The sequence below is a fragment of the Lissotriton helveticus genome, chromosome 1_1 (assembly GCF_964261635.1).
Source record: "Lissotriton helveticus chromosome 1_1, aLisHel1.1, whole genome shotgun sequence".
Taxonomy (NCBI): Eukaryota; Metazoa; Chordata; class Amphibia; order Caudata; family Salamandridae; genus Lissotriton; species Lissotriton helveticus.
The window spans coordinates 1,386,378,503-1,386,394,774 of record NC_136057.1 but is presented as its reverse complement, the minus strand read 5'-3'; the positions used below and the strand labels follow the sequence as shown (position 1 = coordinate 1,386,394,774).

Sequence of the window (16,272 nt, the reverse complement as noted above, 5' to 3'; positions counted from 1 at the left end):
AGAGTGAGAGAAAAATGGATGGATAGGTAGGAGGATGGATAGATGGTTGGATAGATGGATAGATAGATGTGAAGGGGAGTGAAAGAGGCAATGAAGAGAGAATGAGGGAAGATAGGGTATGGTGCTAAGTCATGGTCTAAATATAACCTGACAAATGAAATAAAATGAAACACCAGCATTTGTAGAGCGCACAGCTACCTCCGGAGAGGTGTCCCGGCGCTGGGGGCCATCGGTAAGATTAAGCGAGCTATTGCCCAGAGCCACATAGTGCTGGGCTAACCTGCCGCCGGGACCGGGGATCGAACCGTGAACCCTGTGGTCCAGAGTCAGGCACCCTGGCCGCTGCGCCACACAAAAAAACAGAGGGGCAGATTTACAATAAGTGGCGCATCCCTGCATATCAGCAGGGATGCGCCAGTTATTGTGGCCAGGGCTCCGCCACCGTGGATGCGCCGCATTTACAATGCGGCGCACCATGGGGCAAAAACGGCACAGATGCGTGACGCATCTGTGCCGTAAAGGCCGCGCATTGCTGTAGTTGCACCGCAAGCGTGACGCAGCTCCATCAGTGCTCTGGGGGGCCCTATCTTTGCAATGTTGCGTCAATCCTTACGCCTGCTTCAAGCAGGCGCAGGGTTTTGACGCAGCATGGGCTCAAAAGTGACTGAGTGAAATCTTGTAGATTTCACTCAGCCACTTTTAGGAGGCGTTCCAGCACCGGAACGCCCCCCCCTGCGCCGGAACGCCTACTTCTGGCACAGGGCTTTACAACGTGACACATCTCCTAGAAGCGTCACGTTGTAAATACCCCGCACCATGGCGCCTCTTTTGCGCCGCCGCTGCATCACATAAGTGACGCAACGGCGGCGTAAAAGAGGCGCAAGGGGCTTGTAAATCTGCCCTAGGTTTTGGGTGAAAATATCGCCATGATGGAGTTAGCAACAGAACATCTTCACCCAACATTATTATGTATATAGATTATATTTATGCCATAACATCTATATCAGACAATATGTTTGTTGTCATGGACTTCTGGGATTCATTTTATTTACTACATTATACAAACCCGGGTGGAGATTAACTTAATTGAATCGAAGTAAGATTACTCATATTTTAACAGTTTCATGTACAATATGGAGCTTCCTGGGATGAAAATGCGCCAAGGTACTCTGCATGAAACCGGTTTATTACAATGCAGCTACAAGAAAAGATGTGCAGATCTGACAGTCAGGCCTTAAGAGGATGTATTGTAAAGCATCCCACAGCCATAAAGGAGAGAGATTCCAGACTCCCCGTGGCCTGCACTACCCTAAGCAGCATCATTGGACCTTTGCTGGAATAGGGACTGTTGCCTATCTCTGCAGGGGAGGCAGCAGGAGTGTATTATTGCACAGAATGAAATTAAATAAATTATGGAGCTCAGAACGCCTAAAACTGAGCTGTACGATCACGAGGTAAAAAATGTAAATGTAGTGTATTTTGTAAAGCGCACAGCTGCCCCAACGGGGCGTCCCGGCACTGTATAACGCTGTGGAACCCTTCCTGGCTCTCCCTGTGAGAAGCCCCTCCTGGGCACCCCCAAGGTGAAGCCAGGCATCCCAGTGTTGTAGGGGCCGTTGTGGAGATTAAGCAAGCTATTGCCCAGAGTTGCAGTGTGGGATCTATGATTAGAGTAGGCGCCGAGGCGAGAATTATCGAGTCCGCGGACATTGAGCTCAAGACCCTGCCGCGTCGGGACTTGAACCCTGGTACCGGGCCTGATCTCTGCTTCAGAGTCTGCCGCTCTAACCAGTGAGCCACACTTCTCGAAGGTACATGTCTTTTGAGAAATCAATATTTGAGCAATAGTTTTTTGCTTAACTTTTGTTTGACCACAAGATGAATTACAATTTAATATTAAAACTTTGTATTAAAATTGTTACACATCTATTACCAAGTTGTTTAGAGCGACATTGCTTATTGTCCATGGTGGAAGCAAGAGACCTGTACTCTTGCTTTTAATTTTCCTAATAAACAGTCTGTTTTCTTGCGTTTATGTGACAAGCGGTCCTCTATCAATATCTATGCATATAGGTATTCTACAATGGTAGGGGTATACACAATTGCAAAAATCTGAAAATAAGGGTCAGATGCATGAAATTTCCATTTGCAGAAAGTGTTCGTTAATTGTGGACCAACCCTTTGTGAACGGGAAAGAATTTTGCACACCGACCTATGTACTAATAGCTTGGTTCAAAACATTATAAATATCTGCGGGTCGCAATCTGGGCTACCTCATCAATATCCAGGAGGTAGGTTGCAAATTACAACTCACTTCGTTTTGATTACTTTACAGGTATGGTGGCCTGCTGGGGTCAGCAGACCACCATGATTGAGATTGCATTTTAAATAAAGCCAACTTTTTTTTAAAATGCATCCTGTTTTCTTTAAACGGCTGTGTTTAAAAAGAGAGTTTTTTTGTTTGCTTGAGAGTTGGTAGTGGTGCCATGGACCACTGATACACCCCAACAATTTGTTTTTTATGACTCACAAAGTAGACAGCGTCCCAGCAGGACCCTTTTACATTTGCAAATGAGTTGTCAATCTATACCTTACTGAACTTCTATTAGGAAAAGATGCCCTAAACACCACCCTTACAAACAGGGATTTGTATGGCTTTAGAAACCCAATTTGCGATTCTGAATCACCAAATTTGCTTAGTACATAATAAAAAGCTATTGTTAGGATTTAGCTGCCTTGACGTGTGTGATTTCTTCTGGTCTGATAGTTTTTCCCTACCCCTGGATGTGTGAGCTAGTACATTTGTAGACGCTCCCTACAGTGAATAAGGAGGAGCGGCAGACTGAAGCCTTTGCTTGGCTTACTTCATCGTGACCACGCCCCCCCTCCACTTCCTGGTTCCTGCTTGTGTGTGTGTTTGGCGTCTGTGGGACCTCTGGTGTTTCTGAGAGGCTCCCTTCGCCCTTTTCCTGTTGCTGCCACCTTGTTCTATGAGAATTTAGCCCTGATGTGTTGTGCCTGAATGACTGCCGGTCCTCGGCATTTTCTTCGTGGTCCGCGAGCCTCTGAATGCGGCGCCCCTACCAAAGCTCACGCATTTCGCGGGCGTATTCAGCTCGTTGCTTTTCTTTTCTTCCCTCCTGGGGGCTGAATTCAATTCCTTTCTTTTTGCATTCTTTTGAGTACTGCTACGAGAGAGAGCGCTCCGCCCTGTTCCTTCTCAAGGGCCGGGTGTCTCTCCTCCTGAGCGTGTACTGCTCCGCTGTACTTGCCCCCCGTGCAGCCGGTCGGTGCACCTCACTCCCTTCTTATCTTTTGAGTTGTGTATGTGTGTGGTTGCACTGCTCCGCTGTGTTTGCCCCCGTACAGCCGGGCGGTGCACTTCACTCCCTTTATTCCTTTTTGGTTTACGTCTGAGGTGAGTCCTTCGTGAGTTCAACTATCCTTGACAAAACTGGGATTACCTACAGTTCTCGGTTTCCTGAACTCATCGTTGAAGCTCGCCCGACCTACAATTGGGGTAAGATCAAAGGAGTTAATCACACATGTCAAAGCGTTCTTCTTTATACTCAGAGTAACTGTGGGGATTGTTATTGTTTATACCTTGGTTTTGTTTCCTAGCCTGGACCATCCCCTGAGACGTCTTCTGTTATTCGTTACCCCTCGTATGAGGAGAGTGGTGGACACTCCTTGGGTAAATTCCCTCATACTTTTAGGAGACAGCAGACAGGAGTGTGTATTATTTATCGCATTCTTTCTTCTGTGTCCTGGAGGTGGAGGGATTCGTCTTCGCTCCCGTGGAAGCTGGTCCTTCTCCTAACAGAAAGCCAAGCCCACGAATTATCCTTCCCCCGAGCGAGGATGAATCCTGACCCTTCTATGGAGGCTACGGGCCTTGAAACCCAAACCCCTACTATGGATGACCTAACTTCTGCTTTATTGGCCCTCCAGACAGAAGTAGGCAGATTAGGCACTGAAAACCAGATATTAGTGGCAGAAGTGCATCAGTTGAGAACAGGAGCTAGAGATACAGGAACGATCCCTAAACCGCGTAAAACTTATATACAGCCTGCTAGATTTACACTAGCTCCCACAGAAACAGACACCAGAGCTAGCCCTGATCCCAATGTTTCCCCTGTGCAAGTCACGGTACACACCCCTAATCCTGTTCCTTTAGCAATGCCCGAAAGATTTACAGGAGATAGCACCAAATTCAATGTCTTCATGAATCAATGTCAACTCCAATTCCTGTGCAAGGCGGCTTCCTTTCCTGATGATTCTGCCAAAGTAGCGTTTATAATATCCTATCTAGCAGGGAATGCAGCAGAATGGGCAGTACCTCTAGTGCAGAATAACGATCCCTTGTTATATGATCTTGATCAGTTTAAGGAAAAGATGAGGAGTCTTTTTGCGAAGCATTCATATATGCAAGCTAGCGATACCGAACTTCTCAATCTCAAACAGGGTTCCAAGGATCTCCTTTCCAACATAACCAATTTTAACCGATTGGTGGCAGAAACCCACTGGCCTGAAGACAAACGAACCTCCTTGTTTTACCGTGGGTTGTGTGAGGAAATAAAGGACCTACTCTCCCAGATAGTGAACCCCCCAGAAGACTGTGCCTCCTTTATTGACCTGGTAGTGAAACTAGACCATCGATTGCTTGAGAGAAAAGGAGAACGGAATCGTAATATTGTTCCCAAAGTGCTGTTTCATAGACCTGAGAAAACTCTGCCTAGAGATGTCCCAGAACCCATGCAAATAGGGGGAATTCGCGGGCCTCTGTCCACAGAAGAAAAAGAAAAGAGAAGGAGATTGAACCTTTGCCTTTATTGTGGAAAAGGAGGTCATTTTGCTAGAGAGTGTCCAGTGCGCCCTAAGACACCAAAACAATCGGTCAGTAGCCTTTCCAGTTCGGAAAACTTGAAAGCTTGAGGAACAGAGAGGTCGATTCCCCAAGCTCTACACCCCCACAGATCTCCTCCAGCCAGGTACTAGTGGTAAAACACTTTACAGTACCAATTACCCTCACTTACTTGAGCAAAAGACAATACACCATGTCTGTTCTTCTGGACTCCGGCGCTACTGGGAATTTTTTTGATATCCAACTCGCTAAACAATTGGGTCTTACTTTTATCACTAAACCCCAGCCTGAATCCATCTGGGCTGTGGATGGATCTGAATTATCTTCAGGTATGATCAGTTATCAAACCCCGCCGTTGGTTATTGTTTTCAATAACGGTCACTCAGAAAGCCTTGTGTTTGATCTCATTGATGCTCCCAATTTCGGTGTTATCTTGGGAGTACCATGGTTACAGCTTCACAATCCCGCTATTGACTGGGTGAAAAGAACCGTCACCTTGAGTTCCCACATCTGTAAAACTCACTGTTACCAGGAAGCCCGCGAACCGGATCTACCATTGTTTTGTGCAGTCCAATCAGGGGTAGACTTGTGTTTGCCCGATCAATATTCAGAGTTTGCCAACGTCTTTAGTGAACAGGAAGCTACCAAATTACCTCCGCATAGGAGTTATGATTGCAGGATTGACCTGATACCCGGCGCAGATTTACCCTGCAGTCGTATATATGCCTTGACTCCCTCAGAAAATGACTACCTGAAAGAATACCTAGATGAGATGCTGGCCAAAGGATTCATCAGACATTCTACTTCACCTGTGTCTTCCCCTTTGTTTTTTATTGATAAAAAGGAAGGAGGGCTTCGAGCTTGCCTGGACTATAGAGCCCTGAATAAAATCACGATAAAGAAAAAATACCCTCTTCCCCTGATTCCTGTCCTTCTCGACCAGATTAAGGGAGCAAAGATCTTTACGAAAATTGATCTAAGGGGTGCCTACCATTTGATCCGGATAAAGCAGGGAGACGAATGGAAAACGGCCTTTCGCACCAAATTTGGACTCTATGAGTATTGCGTCATGCCGTTCGGGTTATGCAATGCCCCTGCGGCGTTTCAATACTTCATAAAATACATCCTGAGAGAATATATCGATATCTTTGTAATCGTCTATATAGACGATATTCTTATATTCTTTCAAAATGAAACCGATCATGTTGACCATGTCCGAAAAATCCTACATAAATTACAGGAGAATCAGTTATATGCCAAATTGGATAAAAGCATGTTTCACACTGCAGAAGTGGACTTCTTGGGTTTCACCATTAAACCTAGTGGCCTTCAGATGGATCCTAAGAAAGTAGAGGCTCTGGTTAAATGGAAAAGTCCCACTTCAGTCAAAGAAATACAATCTTTCCTAGGATTTGCCAATTTTTATCGGCGATTCATTGACCGTTTTTCTGAAACTATTTCCCCAATTACCAAGCTTCTGAAAAAAGGGGTGCCTTTTTTATGGACTCTCGAGGCCGAACAAGCTTTTTGTGACTTAAAAAACAAGTTCACTTCCGCCCCTATTCTTCGGCATGCTGACAACACTCAACCGTTTTATGTGGAGGCGGACGCCTCTCAATATGCGGTAGGGGGTATACTTTCCCAAAGAGACACCGAGACAGGTCAAATGCATCCCATAGCATATTATTCAAAAACATTACTACCTGCAGAAAGAAATTACACCATTGGGGAAAGGGAACTGTTGGCCATCAAGTTGTCCTTCCAAGAATGGAGACATCATTTGTTAGGATCTCCCCATTTGGTTACTATTTATTCTGACCATAAAAACCTTCAGTTCTTCAAGTCTGCTAGAGCTCTTACACCAAGACAAATGAGGTGGTTATTGTTCTTTAGTGAATATGACTTTCTGATTACATATCGGCCTGGTACACAACAGGGAAAAGCTGATGCCTTGTCACGTCTCGGACAGGAAAAGAGCTCAACCAACGAACAACCACTTCCTATCATTCCTGAGAACAAGATCCTTGGGGTGGGGGAAAAGGACCACCATCTTCTTGAGGAAATCAAGGAACTACTCTTGAATATGTCACCTGAGGAGTGGTTGCACAATCCCCTACACACCATCAAAGACGGGTTGTATTATCACGACAACAAGATGTTTGTCCCTGCCTCTACCCTGAGACAAAAAATCATAGGATGGTGTCATAGTAGCACCTTGGCAGTACATCCAGGTGGTCGTAAAACTATTGATCTATGCCATAGATGGTTTTGGTGGGAATCCCTGTCCCAAGACGTATTGGACTATGTAAAATCTTGTGCGATTTGTGCACGTCAAAAAGCTTCTCATTGTGCACCCACAGGGCTCCTAAAGCATATAGCCATACCTCCAGCACCCTGGCATACTATCAGTATGGATTTCATGACGGATTTTCCCCCTTGTCAGGGTTATACCACTGTTTATGTAGTTGTGGACATGTTGTCCAAAATGGGACATTTCATTCCGCTAAAGAAAATACCTTCCTCTAAAGAACTAGCATCCGTGTTTTTGGACACGGTGGTGAAATTACATGGGTTGCCTACGGTTATCATCTCTGACAGAGGTCCCCAGTTTGTCTCTAAGTTCTGGAGAGGAATGTGCGCTGTTTTGGGCATTGATCACAGACTTTCCACTGCCTATCACCCCCAAACGGATGGGCAAACTGAAAGAACTAACCAAACCTTGGAACAATTCCTGCGGTGTTTATTAACATCTATTCCTTCTACTTGGGTTCAGGCTCTTCCTCTAGCTGAATTCGCATACAACAATTCTAGCCATTCAGCCACAAAAATCTCTCCTTTTTTCTTTTTACACGCCCAACACCCTAGAATGCTTCCCATTGTGTTACCCTCAGATGACATTTCAGTGCCCGCACTAGAAGAACACCATGCCCATATCCAGGACATATGGGAATCAGCAAAGACAGAGCTAGGGAAGGCCAAAGAAGCAATGAAGAAACAAGCTGATAAACACCGTAGAACAGAGCCCATGTACACGATAGGAGAGAAGGTGTGGCTGTCCACAAGAAACCTCAGAATGGAAGGATCGAAAAAATTCCAACCTAGATTCATAGGGCCTTTCCCTAGAGAGAAAATTCTAACCCCTGTCACCTTGAAACTTCAACTACCCCCATGCATGAAAATTCATCCCGTGTTCCACAGTTCTTTGACTAAAAAATACATACCTTCCAATGTCCCTGAAATCCCTCCCCCGCCAGTACAGATAGATGGGGAAGCAGAATATGAAGTGTGCAAAGTTCTGGATTCCAGAAGATTCAGAGGTAAACTCCAGTACTTCATAGATTGGGTGGGATATCCCCCAGAAGAGAGATCATGGGAACCGGCTGAAAATATACATGCTGCCCGACTGATCCAACAGTTCCACAGACTTCACCCCTTGAAACCTGGTCCTGGGAATAGGCCTTTAAGGAGGGGTACTGTTAGGATTTAGCTGCCTTGACGTGTGTGATTTCTTCTGGTCTGATAGTTTTTCCCTACCCTGGATGTGTGAGCTAGTACATTTGTAGACGCTCCCTACAGTGAATAAGGAGGAGCGGCAGACTGAAGCCTTTGCTTGGCTTACTTCATCGTGACCACGCCCCCCCTCCACTTCCTGGTTCCTGCTCGTGTGTGTGTTTGGCGTCTGTGGGACCTCTGGTGTTTCTGAGAGGCTCCCTTCGCCCTTTTCCTGTTGCTGCCACCTTGTTCTATGAGAATTTAGCCCTGGTGTGTTGTGCCTGAATGACTGCCGGTCCTCGGCATTTTCTTCGTGGTCCGCGAGCCTCTGAATGCGGCGCCCCTACCAAAGCTCACGCATTACGCGGGCGTATTCAGCTTGTTGCTTTTCTTTTCTTCCCTCCTGGGGGCTGAATTCAATTCCTTTCTTTTTGCATTCTTTTGAGTACTCCTACGAGAGAGAGCGCTCCGCCCTGTTCCTTCTCAAGGGCCGGGTGTCTCTCCTCCTGAGCGTGTACTGCTCCGCTGTACTTGCCCCCCGTGCAGCCGGTCGGTGCACCTCACTCCCTTCTTATCTTTTGAGTTGTGTATGTGTGTGGTTGTACTGCTCCGCTGTGTTTGCCCCCGTACAGCCGGGCGGTGCACTTCACTCCCTTTATTCCTTTTTGGTTTACGTCTGAGGTGAGTCCTTCGTGAGTTCAACTATCCTTGACAAAACTGGGATTACCTACAGTTCTCTGTTTCCTGAACTCATCGTTGAAGCTCGCCCGACCTACAATTGGGGTAAGATCAAAGGAGTTAATCACACATGTCAAAGCGTTCTTCTTTATACTCAGAGTAACTGTGGGGATTGTTATTGTTTATACCTTGGTTTTGTTTCCTAGCCTGGACCATCCCCTGAGACGTCTTCTGTTATTCGTTACCCCTCGTATGAGGAGAGTGGTGGACACTCCTTGGGTAAATTCCCTCATACTTTTAGGAGACAGCAGACAGGAGTGTGTATTATTTATCGCATTCTTTCTTCTGTGTCCTGGAGGTGGAGGGATTCGTCTTCGCTCCCGTGGAAGCTGGTCCTTCTCCTAACAGCTATTATACAGTCAAAAACCTGTTATTTTGCAAATCACAGGCTTTTAAATTGCAAAATGGTTTTGTCCATCAGGCCTCTGTTTGCAAAAAGGGGTTGCAAATTGCAAAACAAATTTTTGCAACAACTAACTTATCTTCAAAACTGGCCAATGCAGTAATTTGCTTCACAAACTTGGGAATGGGAGTGGGCTGCTGGAAGACCTACCTAATGGATGTTAAAATGGAAAGTTTCAAATTGCTTCTCACTCCGATTGGCTACAAATACATTGATGGTGATGTGCAAGGTGCAGCAGACAACCAGCCCTGTGTTTGCATTTCAAAACGGATTTTTATTTTTTAAGGCAACGTGATCTCCAGGGGACAGGGCTGCTGTTGACTAAAAAGCTTTTCAATTTTTTTTAAACTTGAGAGAAGCTAGTGTTCCCTGGACCACTGCCTTCTGACCCCGAATCTGCCATCTTTATTTATTAAGGGGAAGGGGTCCAAAGAGGACCCCTTTGTGATTCAGTTACCACCCCAAAGTGGGAGTCAGTAACTTTTCAATGGTTAGCGAACAAGTTACAGTCGCAAACAATTGATACATAAGATACCGATTTGCAATTTGAAAGGGACTCCCATAACATGTCTTTTCCAAATGTAATTTGGAATACATTTCTAAACCTATTTAGCAATTTGGAATAAGGTTTCCAAATCGCTAAATGGGGTTAGTACATTAGAATAAAGTTCTTAGTGGTCACAGAATTAGCAAATCAGAGGGTTTGTAGTACATCTGCTCCTATAATATTAATATTTTCCTTTTGGCACATTGATGTTACACATGTTGGTGATATGTTTTCATTTAATTTATACGTTTGTAAGTAAGTACATTTTTTTTTGTTTGGTCAATTAAAACCTTAACAAAATAAACACGTATAAAAATAGAAGTTAAAACATTAAAAGGGCACAGTCACATTACATCACTAAAAGAATCACACAAAAAAGAAAGAAAAAATAAATAAATCATAGGATCTCATTGTTTAACAAATATTTTACCACATTATTGTCCCTTTACCAAGGTCAATCCTAATAACGAACTTTTGTGTCCTTCTTCACACAACGTTGAGAAATGTTATCAATTTACAGTTTAGTTGTGTGCCCGATGGATTTGGTATTGCCACTCTACAAGACCTGATGCCTCAGTCTTTAAAAATGTGTCTGAGAAGAGTGGCTCGAGCATTATGAAGTTGGTTGCATTTACAAATTACATGAATAAAGTCTTCTTTATGGTAACCGCAGAGTCGACATGATTTTGGCCCTTGGTATACCCATGTAGGCTGGTCCGCTATTGATGGTAATTTTCCAAAGAGTATAGCCATTAATTGCTTTTTCAGATAAATAGAAAATGCAGTGTTCAAATAAGGCGCTGGTGCAAGTACCTTGTACTTGTTGATCACCATCCAAGCATGCGACCTTGTACTGAAGATGTTTTTGTCAATTAATAGTGAGTGAGTTTTTGCTACTTTATTTATTATTTGTTTGAAGGACTGGTATGACAAATTTTTATTGTGCAGGTTATAGACAAGGATTTGTATAGATATTGATTATAGGGTGATTTTCTATTATCTTCTAGTTCGGTCCTGAGGGCTTTATTGATTGGTGATGTGGCTGCATTCTGTTTCAGCTGGTACCAAAGTTTTACAGTGGCATACATTCTCCTGATTTTTTCATTTATTAGGCCGAATTCAAGGTGAACCTGTGCCGGAGAGGCTGACTGTTCTACCTGGAAAACTTTTTTGTACGTGGAGACTATTAGTTGGTTTAGAAGCTCTGCATCCTTGCCACATTTAATTTATACTGTGGTTGAGAGCAACTGTTTGTGTACTGTGCATTCTATATGTAACTGAAGCACTATTGGGTCAACTGGGAGCCAGCACCTGGAGGGTACCACAGACTTTGTACTGTGACCTCTGGTACAATTGTCCTCATGCCATCCTCACTAATTATACTCGCAGCTGTACTGTGTACAAGGAGGGGGCCAGGGCTGGGATTTGTGGAAAGGCAATGATGCACCCAGAGCCAAACAGTGCCACTCCACATGTATTGGGGCAAGCTTTGCCAATTGCAGAAGAATGTATAGCTCTTTAAGCAAATTATGGTTACGTAATATTGGTATCCTAGCTTTGCCCAAAAAATAACAGAAGAAAAGTGTTTATAGCTACACTGGACTGACCTTAATTTCTCCATTCCTTTCGAATCTAAGAACATCATGGATGGAAGGCGACAAGCGATCACCTCTCCTACTGATCTGCTTTTGGGTAAAGAATCTTCCTGTGGTGAAATTACTCTCAAAGTGGAAAGGATTTTAACCTATTCATTTAACCCCTACCGTGCTGATGACGAGCTCAGCTCGTCATGAGGTACAGTTGCGCTGCGGACGAGCTGAGCTCGTCATGACACGCGCGGCGTTCACACGCGGGGCTAATTCCCCCGCTGTGCTGAACGTTCTGAAAAACGGGCGGGGTCATGACAAGCGCAGCTCGTCATGAGCACAGCGCCACCGTGCAGCGTGACGAGCTGAGCTCGTCACAAGCACCATGGCGCTGGGCGCGCCCCCCTCCCCCCAACACCACGGGGGAATTATCCCAACGGCGAAGGGGTTAAAAAACAGCTTACTGCCAGTGAACCAAAGGTGTTAGTCCTGTGGCACACTGGTTAGAGCCTGTCCTCCTGAATGCTTTAGCAAACCTGGAATTGTACTGTGTTTGGGGCCCGCTGCCCTGCACTTAGCCGTGGCACACCTTTAACTGGGCTCACCAGGTGTCCTGTTACAGTTAATGAAATGCCCCCACCACACCAGTGAACTCACACTTGCCCTGGAGGCAGCGTATTAGTGAAGCCTGCCTGTTTTTTACTCTGCATAGGCATCATAGCCGACATTTGAAGGGGTGGCAGAGATTCCCCTGCAGGTGGATTCAGTGAATCGATGTATGTAATGTAATGTGTATTTGTAAAGCGCACTATCACCCGCGAGGGTATCCTGCCATTGAGCAGGTTTGTGTGCCTAGTATTGCCTATGGTAGATTAGTTAATTGAAAAGCCAGGTCTTCAACTTCTTGTGGATTTCAAGAACAGAGGAAGAGAAGCAAGTAGCCCTCCAAAAATGATAGACAAGTAAATAAAATAAAGAGGACTTGAAGGGATGGGGGAACAAGGGAGGAGCAAGGGTGGGGTCTTCAATGATGAGTGGCAGCAGAATGCAGGGTGGTATGGGGAGCAACAGAAAGGGGAGTTAAATAAAAAAGCTGAGCAGCACAGGGAGGGATGAATTTCAGAAACGCACAAGCTGGGAAGTGGGAGAGCAACATGGAGAGTGCAGGGGGGGGGGTGAATGGCAAACCAGTACACGAGGGATTGGGAGAAAGCCAGAAAGCACATGCACTGTCAGAGTGCTGAACGTAAATGAAAGGTGTAGTTTACTCTATGTCAGTAGCAGGATGCAAGTCATTGAATCAAAAGGAAGGTAAAGAAGCTATGTTCCAGGGGTAGAACAAACACAAGCAGAGGAAAGAAAAAGCTCTAATAAGAAGCAATCACATGAGATTGACAATCATGCCAACCAATGACAAGCCGTTGTCTGGCCGACATCCCTCCATCGGTATTGTATTGTAAATTCTAAGGGCCTAATTTAGAGTTTGGCGGGTGGGCATCCCATCCGCTTTATTACAAGTGCATTATATCCACCTGCCAAACTCCATATCAGGCACATGGTCATTAGACACCTAAAAAAGGAGCTACATTTCATTTGACGGGTGTATCATGGAGAAGACAATTAAGAGGAGATGAGACTGATTGTCTTAGGAAGCAAGGACCAAGTTTTTAAGCAAGTAATAACAAAAGTTTGTTCGACAATACTGGAAAGTACATCCAAAACGATGATTTAAAAAAATTGGACCATTGATGTGAGATGTTCTGTTATCACCAAAAGATATTTGGAAATATGTTTAGCTATAAACTGTATCTGAATTCTCTCCACTCACTGTTCCAAGTTGAAATTAGACAAGCAAGGCAGAAGTGAGTCTCAGTCTCACTAGCTGTTATCACGCTATTGATTCGCAGAAGAAAAATGGCTGTTTTGAAAGATGAATCGCTTAAAGAGTTATGTAAGGCAAAGTCAACATGATTGAAAAACTGCCCTCACCCACACGAATGTGGCATGCTTCATCATTGGGCTGCTAAACACACCCCTGCACAGATCAACGCCTGGGGTGGAGCAATAGGGTGGGGGTAGAAAACCAAACACAAAGAATAGTAGAGATCAGGTGAATAATAAGTGCAGAAAATGATGTTAAAACTAGTTCAGGGATGTCACAATGCCTATTTTATTCCTGGACTCTCTGGCCAGGGTTAAGAAGATCTAACGACCTAGAGGCTGATGGTGAGCACGGTCTATTATGCACAGTTCGCCCCTCCTCTCTTCGCAGATAAGTCAACATGTTTCAGCTGGCTATTTGTGTCTTCCCCGGCTTTCTTCAGGACTGATAGATCCCGATCGTCCTGCCCTCCTATCTACATTAGAGGGTGTAAGACTAACCCTGTACTTACATATGGGTCTTGTATTCACACTTTGAATATAAATCGAGTTTCACCGCAGTATGTGCTCGAAAGGGCGTCGGAGCGAGGGCAGCCCCCTGTACTCACACATTTGTCAAGGTGAGCCAGCCTCCTTCAGTCAATCGCACTGTATGCCGTATCACCCCCACCCTATTGCTCCACCCCAGGTGTTGGTCTGAGCAGGGGTGTGTTTAGCAACCCGATGAAGCATGCCACATTTGTGTGGGTGAGAGGGCAGTTATTCAAATATGTTGACTTTGCCTTACATAACTCTTTAACCCCTTGTGTGCTGTTGACTAGCTCAGCTCGTCATGAGGGACGGTTGAGCTGCCCTCATGACGAGCTGAGCTCGTCACAGGAACGTTCACACACGGGGATAATTTCCCCGCTGTGCTGAACGTTCTAAAAACGGGTGTGGTGTGACGAGCTCAGCTAGTCATGAGTGCAGCTCCGCTGTGCCTCATGACGAGCCGAGCTCGTCAACAGCACAGCGGTGCCGCGCGCGGCCCCCCTCCCCTCCCCCCCCACACAGCGGGGGGAACACACCCCGCAGCCAAGGGGTTAAGCGTTTCCTCTTTTTCACTCCTACTTCCTTTTGTGTGTTGAGTCAGTTATTGAGGAGGGCGAAGTAGGAGTTGTCCATCCTCCCCCTCTTCATTGTGTGTAATGTTTTGAAAGATGGCCATGCAATACTTAGATAGACCTATCCTTGAAGAAATATGTAATTCCTATATCAAACTGATAGGGTGTCTTTACTTAGAGGCATAATGTGCAGTGAAGAGTCCAGGAGGAGACAGTTGCTGGTGTCTGCAACTTCTTCTCCAACAGAGTGTACAATACATTTCTTACCTTGTCTGATGCCGGACGTAGGCTGGCTCGTCGTGCCATAATTTCCTGCTGTCCTGGACTTGTGGCCTAGACAAAAGAGAGAGGAACAGGAGTGCAAGGTTACAAGCCGATATATGTGAATACTAGCAGTAAGCAGTCTTCATCTAGGTTTAAAGGAGTAGGAGACCCCATGTATTTACAAAGGATTAATTGGGGTATGGGCTAGTCAGAAACAGTGTATTTGTTTCCTTGGAAATACTATACAAGTTGTTTTGTTATGATTAACGGAAGGGATTTCTTTTTCTATTTAGTATTTTAATAATTAAACAGTGGTATACTATTAACTCTTCGACCACAATGACTGATGTCATCCTTTCTTCTGACTCATTTAGTCCAGGTTTCACAACACTACGTTTTAGCGCACTGTGACTTATCTCACCACAGACACTCAAAGACCAGTCGTCAGTCTCTCAGATTAACGTCTTTGACCACATTTGAGACCGAGGATTTAATGTGTGATTCTAAAATGGTAGAATTGCCTTAAAGAAGCCCAAAGGCTGCATGTCACAGGGGGCGAAACACATTTTGGCAGGTCTTTCTCTTACAACGCTCTATGTGATGTTAACAATGCCTGACTAACACCGAGGATCACATCAATAACATACCTAATATAAAAGGTTGTTCTGCTCTTCACTTAATATCAACAATACAACCTAAATAGTATTTTGAAGGAAACCTACAGACTGTTTCTTACTAACCTAAACCCCCATTTACTGTTCAAATTGTTTCTGTGGACTCTCACGGCTGTGGCCCACGTATAGGCTTAGTCTTCAGTGTACAAATTATAGCCCTGTCTACAAGACGTAGACCCCCTAGGGTTACTACCCCTTATTCTGTAGTATAAATATTATTTATAAAGGGCAACTGAGGAGGCCTGCCGTATGTATATAAGATTGTGAAGACGCCTCAATATATGTAAAGTTGGGCAGTGATGAGACAGCTTATGTTCAAGAGGAGTACTGGAGGGGCTTCTTTTACGAGTGAACACGAGCACAGAGGAGACCTCTTATCAATGGGTACATTGAGACTAAAGCAGAGCTGAGGACACCGTATACAGATGTATATAATAGTAGTGAGAAGGCCTCTCTAGGGCGGTAGGTGTTCTTATCCCATCACTCTTGGAACCTCTCACCTCTTTGGACAGGCTAGGGCTGGACTGCCTCCTGGTCAGACTCCGCTGCATGCCCTGCAAATACTTCCCTTCAAGCCGCTCAAGCATGCCTGCCTCTAGGGCCTCAAAAGCCTCCAGCACATCAGACTTCCTAAGAGAGGAAAGAGATGGGATTGTTGGTAGAACCTTTGAGAGGGTAGATATCAGGAGAAGGGGCTAGAATTGCAGGGTAAGGACTGTG

At 45.1% G+C, this 16,272-nt stretch overlaps 1 protein-coding gene across 1 annotated transcript in view; it reads right to left on the bottom strand.

Annotated features, from left to right (window-relative positions):
- LOC144764098 (uncharacterized) overlaps positions 1-16,272 on the bottom strand; it is a 115,074-nt gene that overhangs the window by 76,068 nt on the left and 22,734 nt on the right. The window contains exons 5-6 of the mRNA XM_078650267.1: positions 16,053-16,182; positions 14,882-14,947 (exon numbers count right to left, since the gene is read on the bottom strand). Of these exons, the coding sequence (XP_078506393.1) occupies positions 14,882-14,947; positions 16,053-16,182 (196 nt within the window). The remainder of the gene's footprint in view (positions 1-14,881; positions 14,948-16,052; positions 16,183-16,272) is intronic.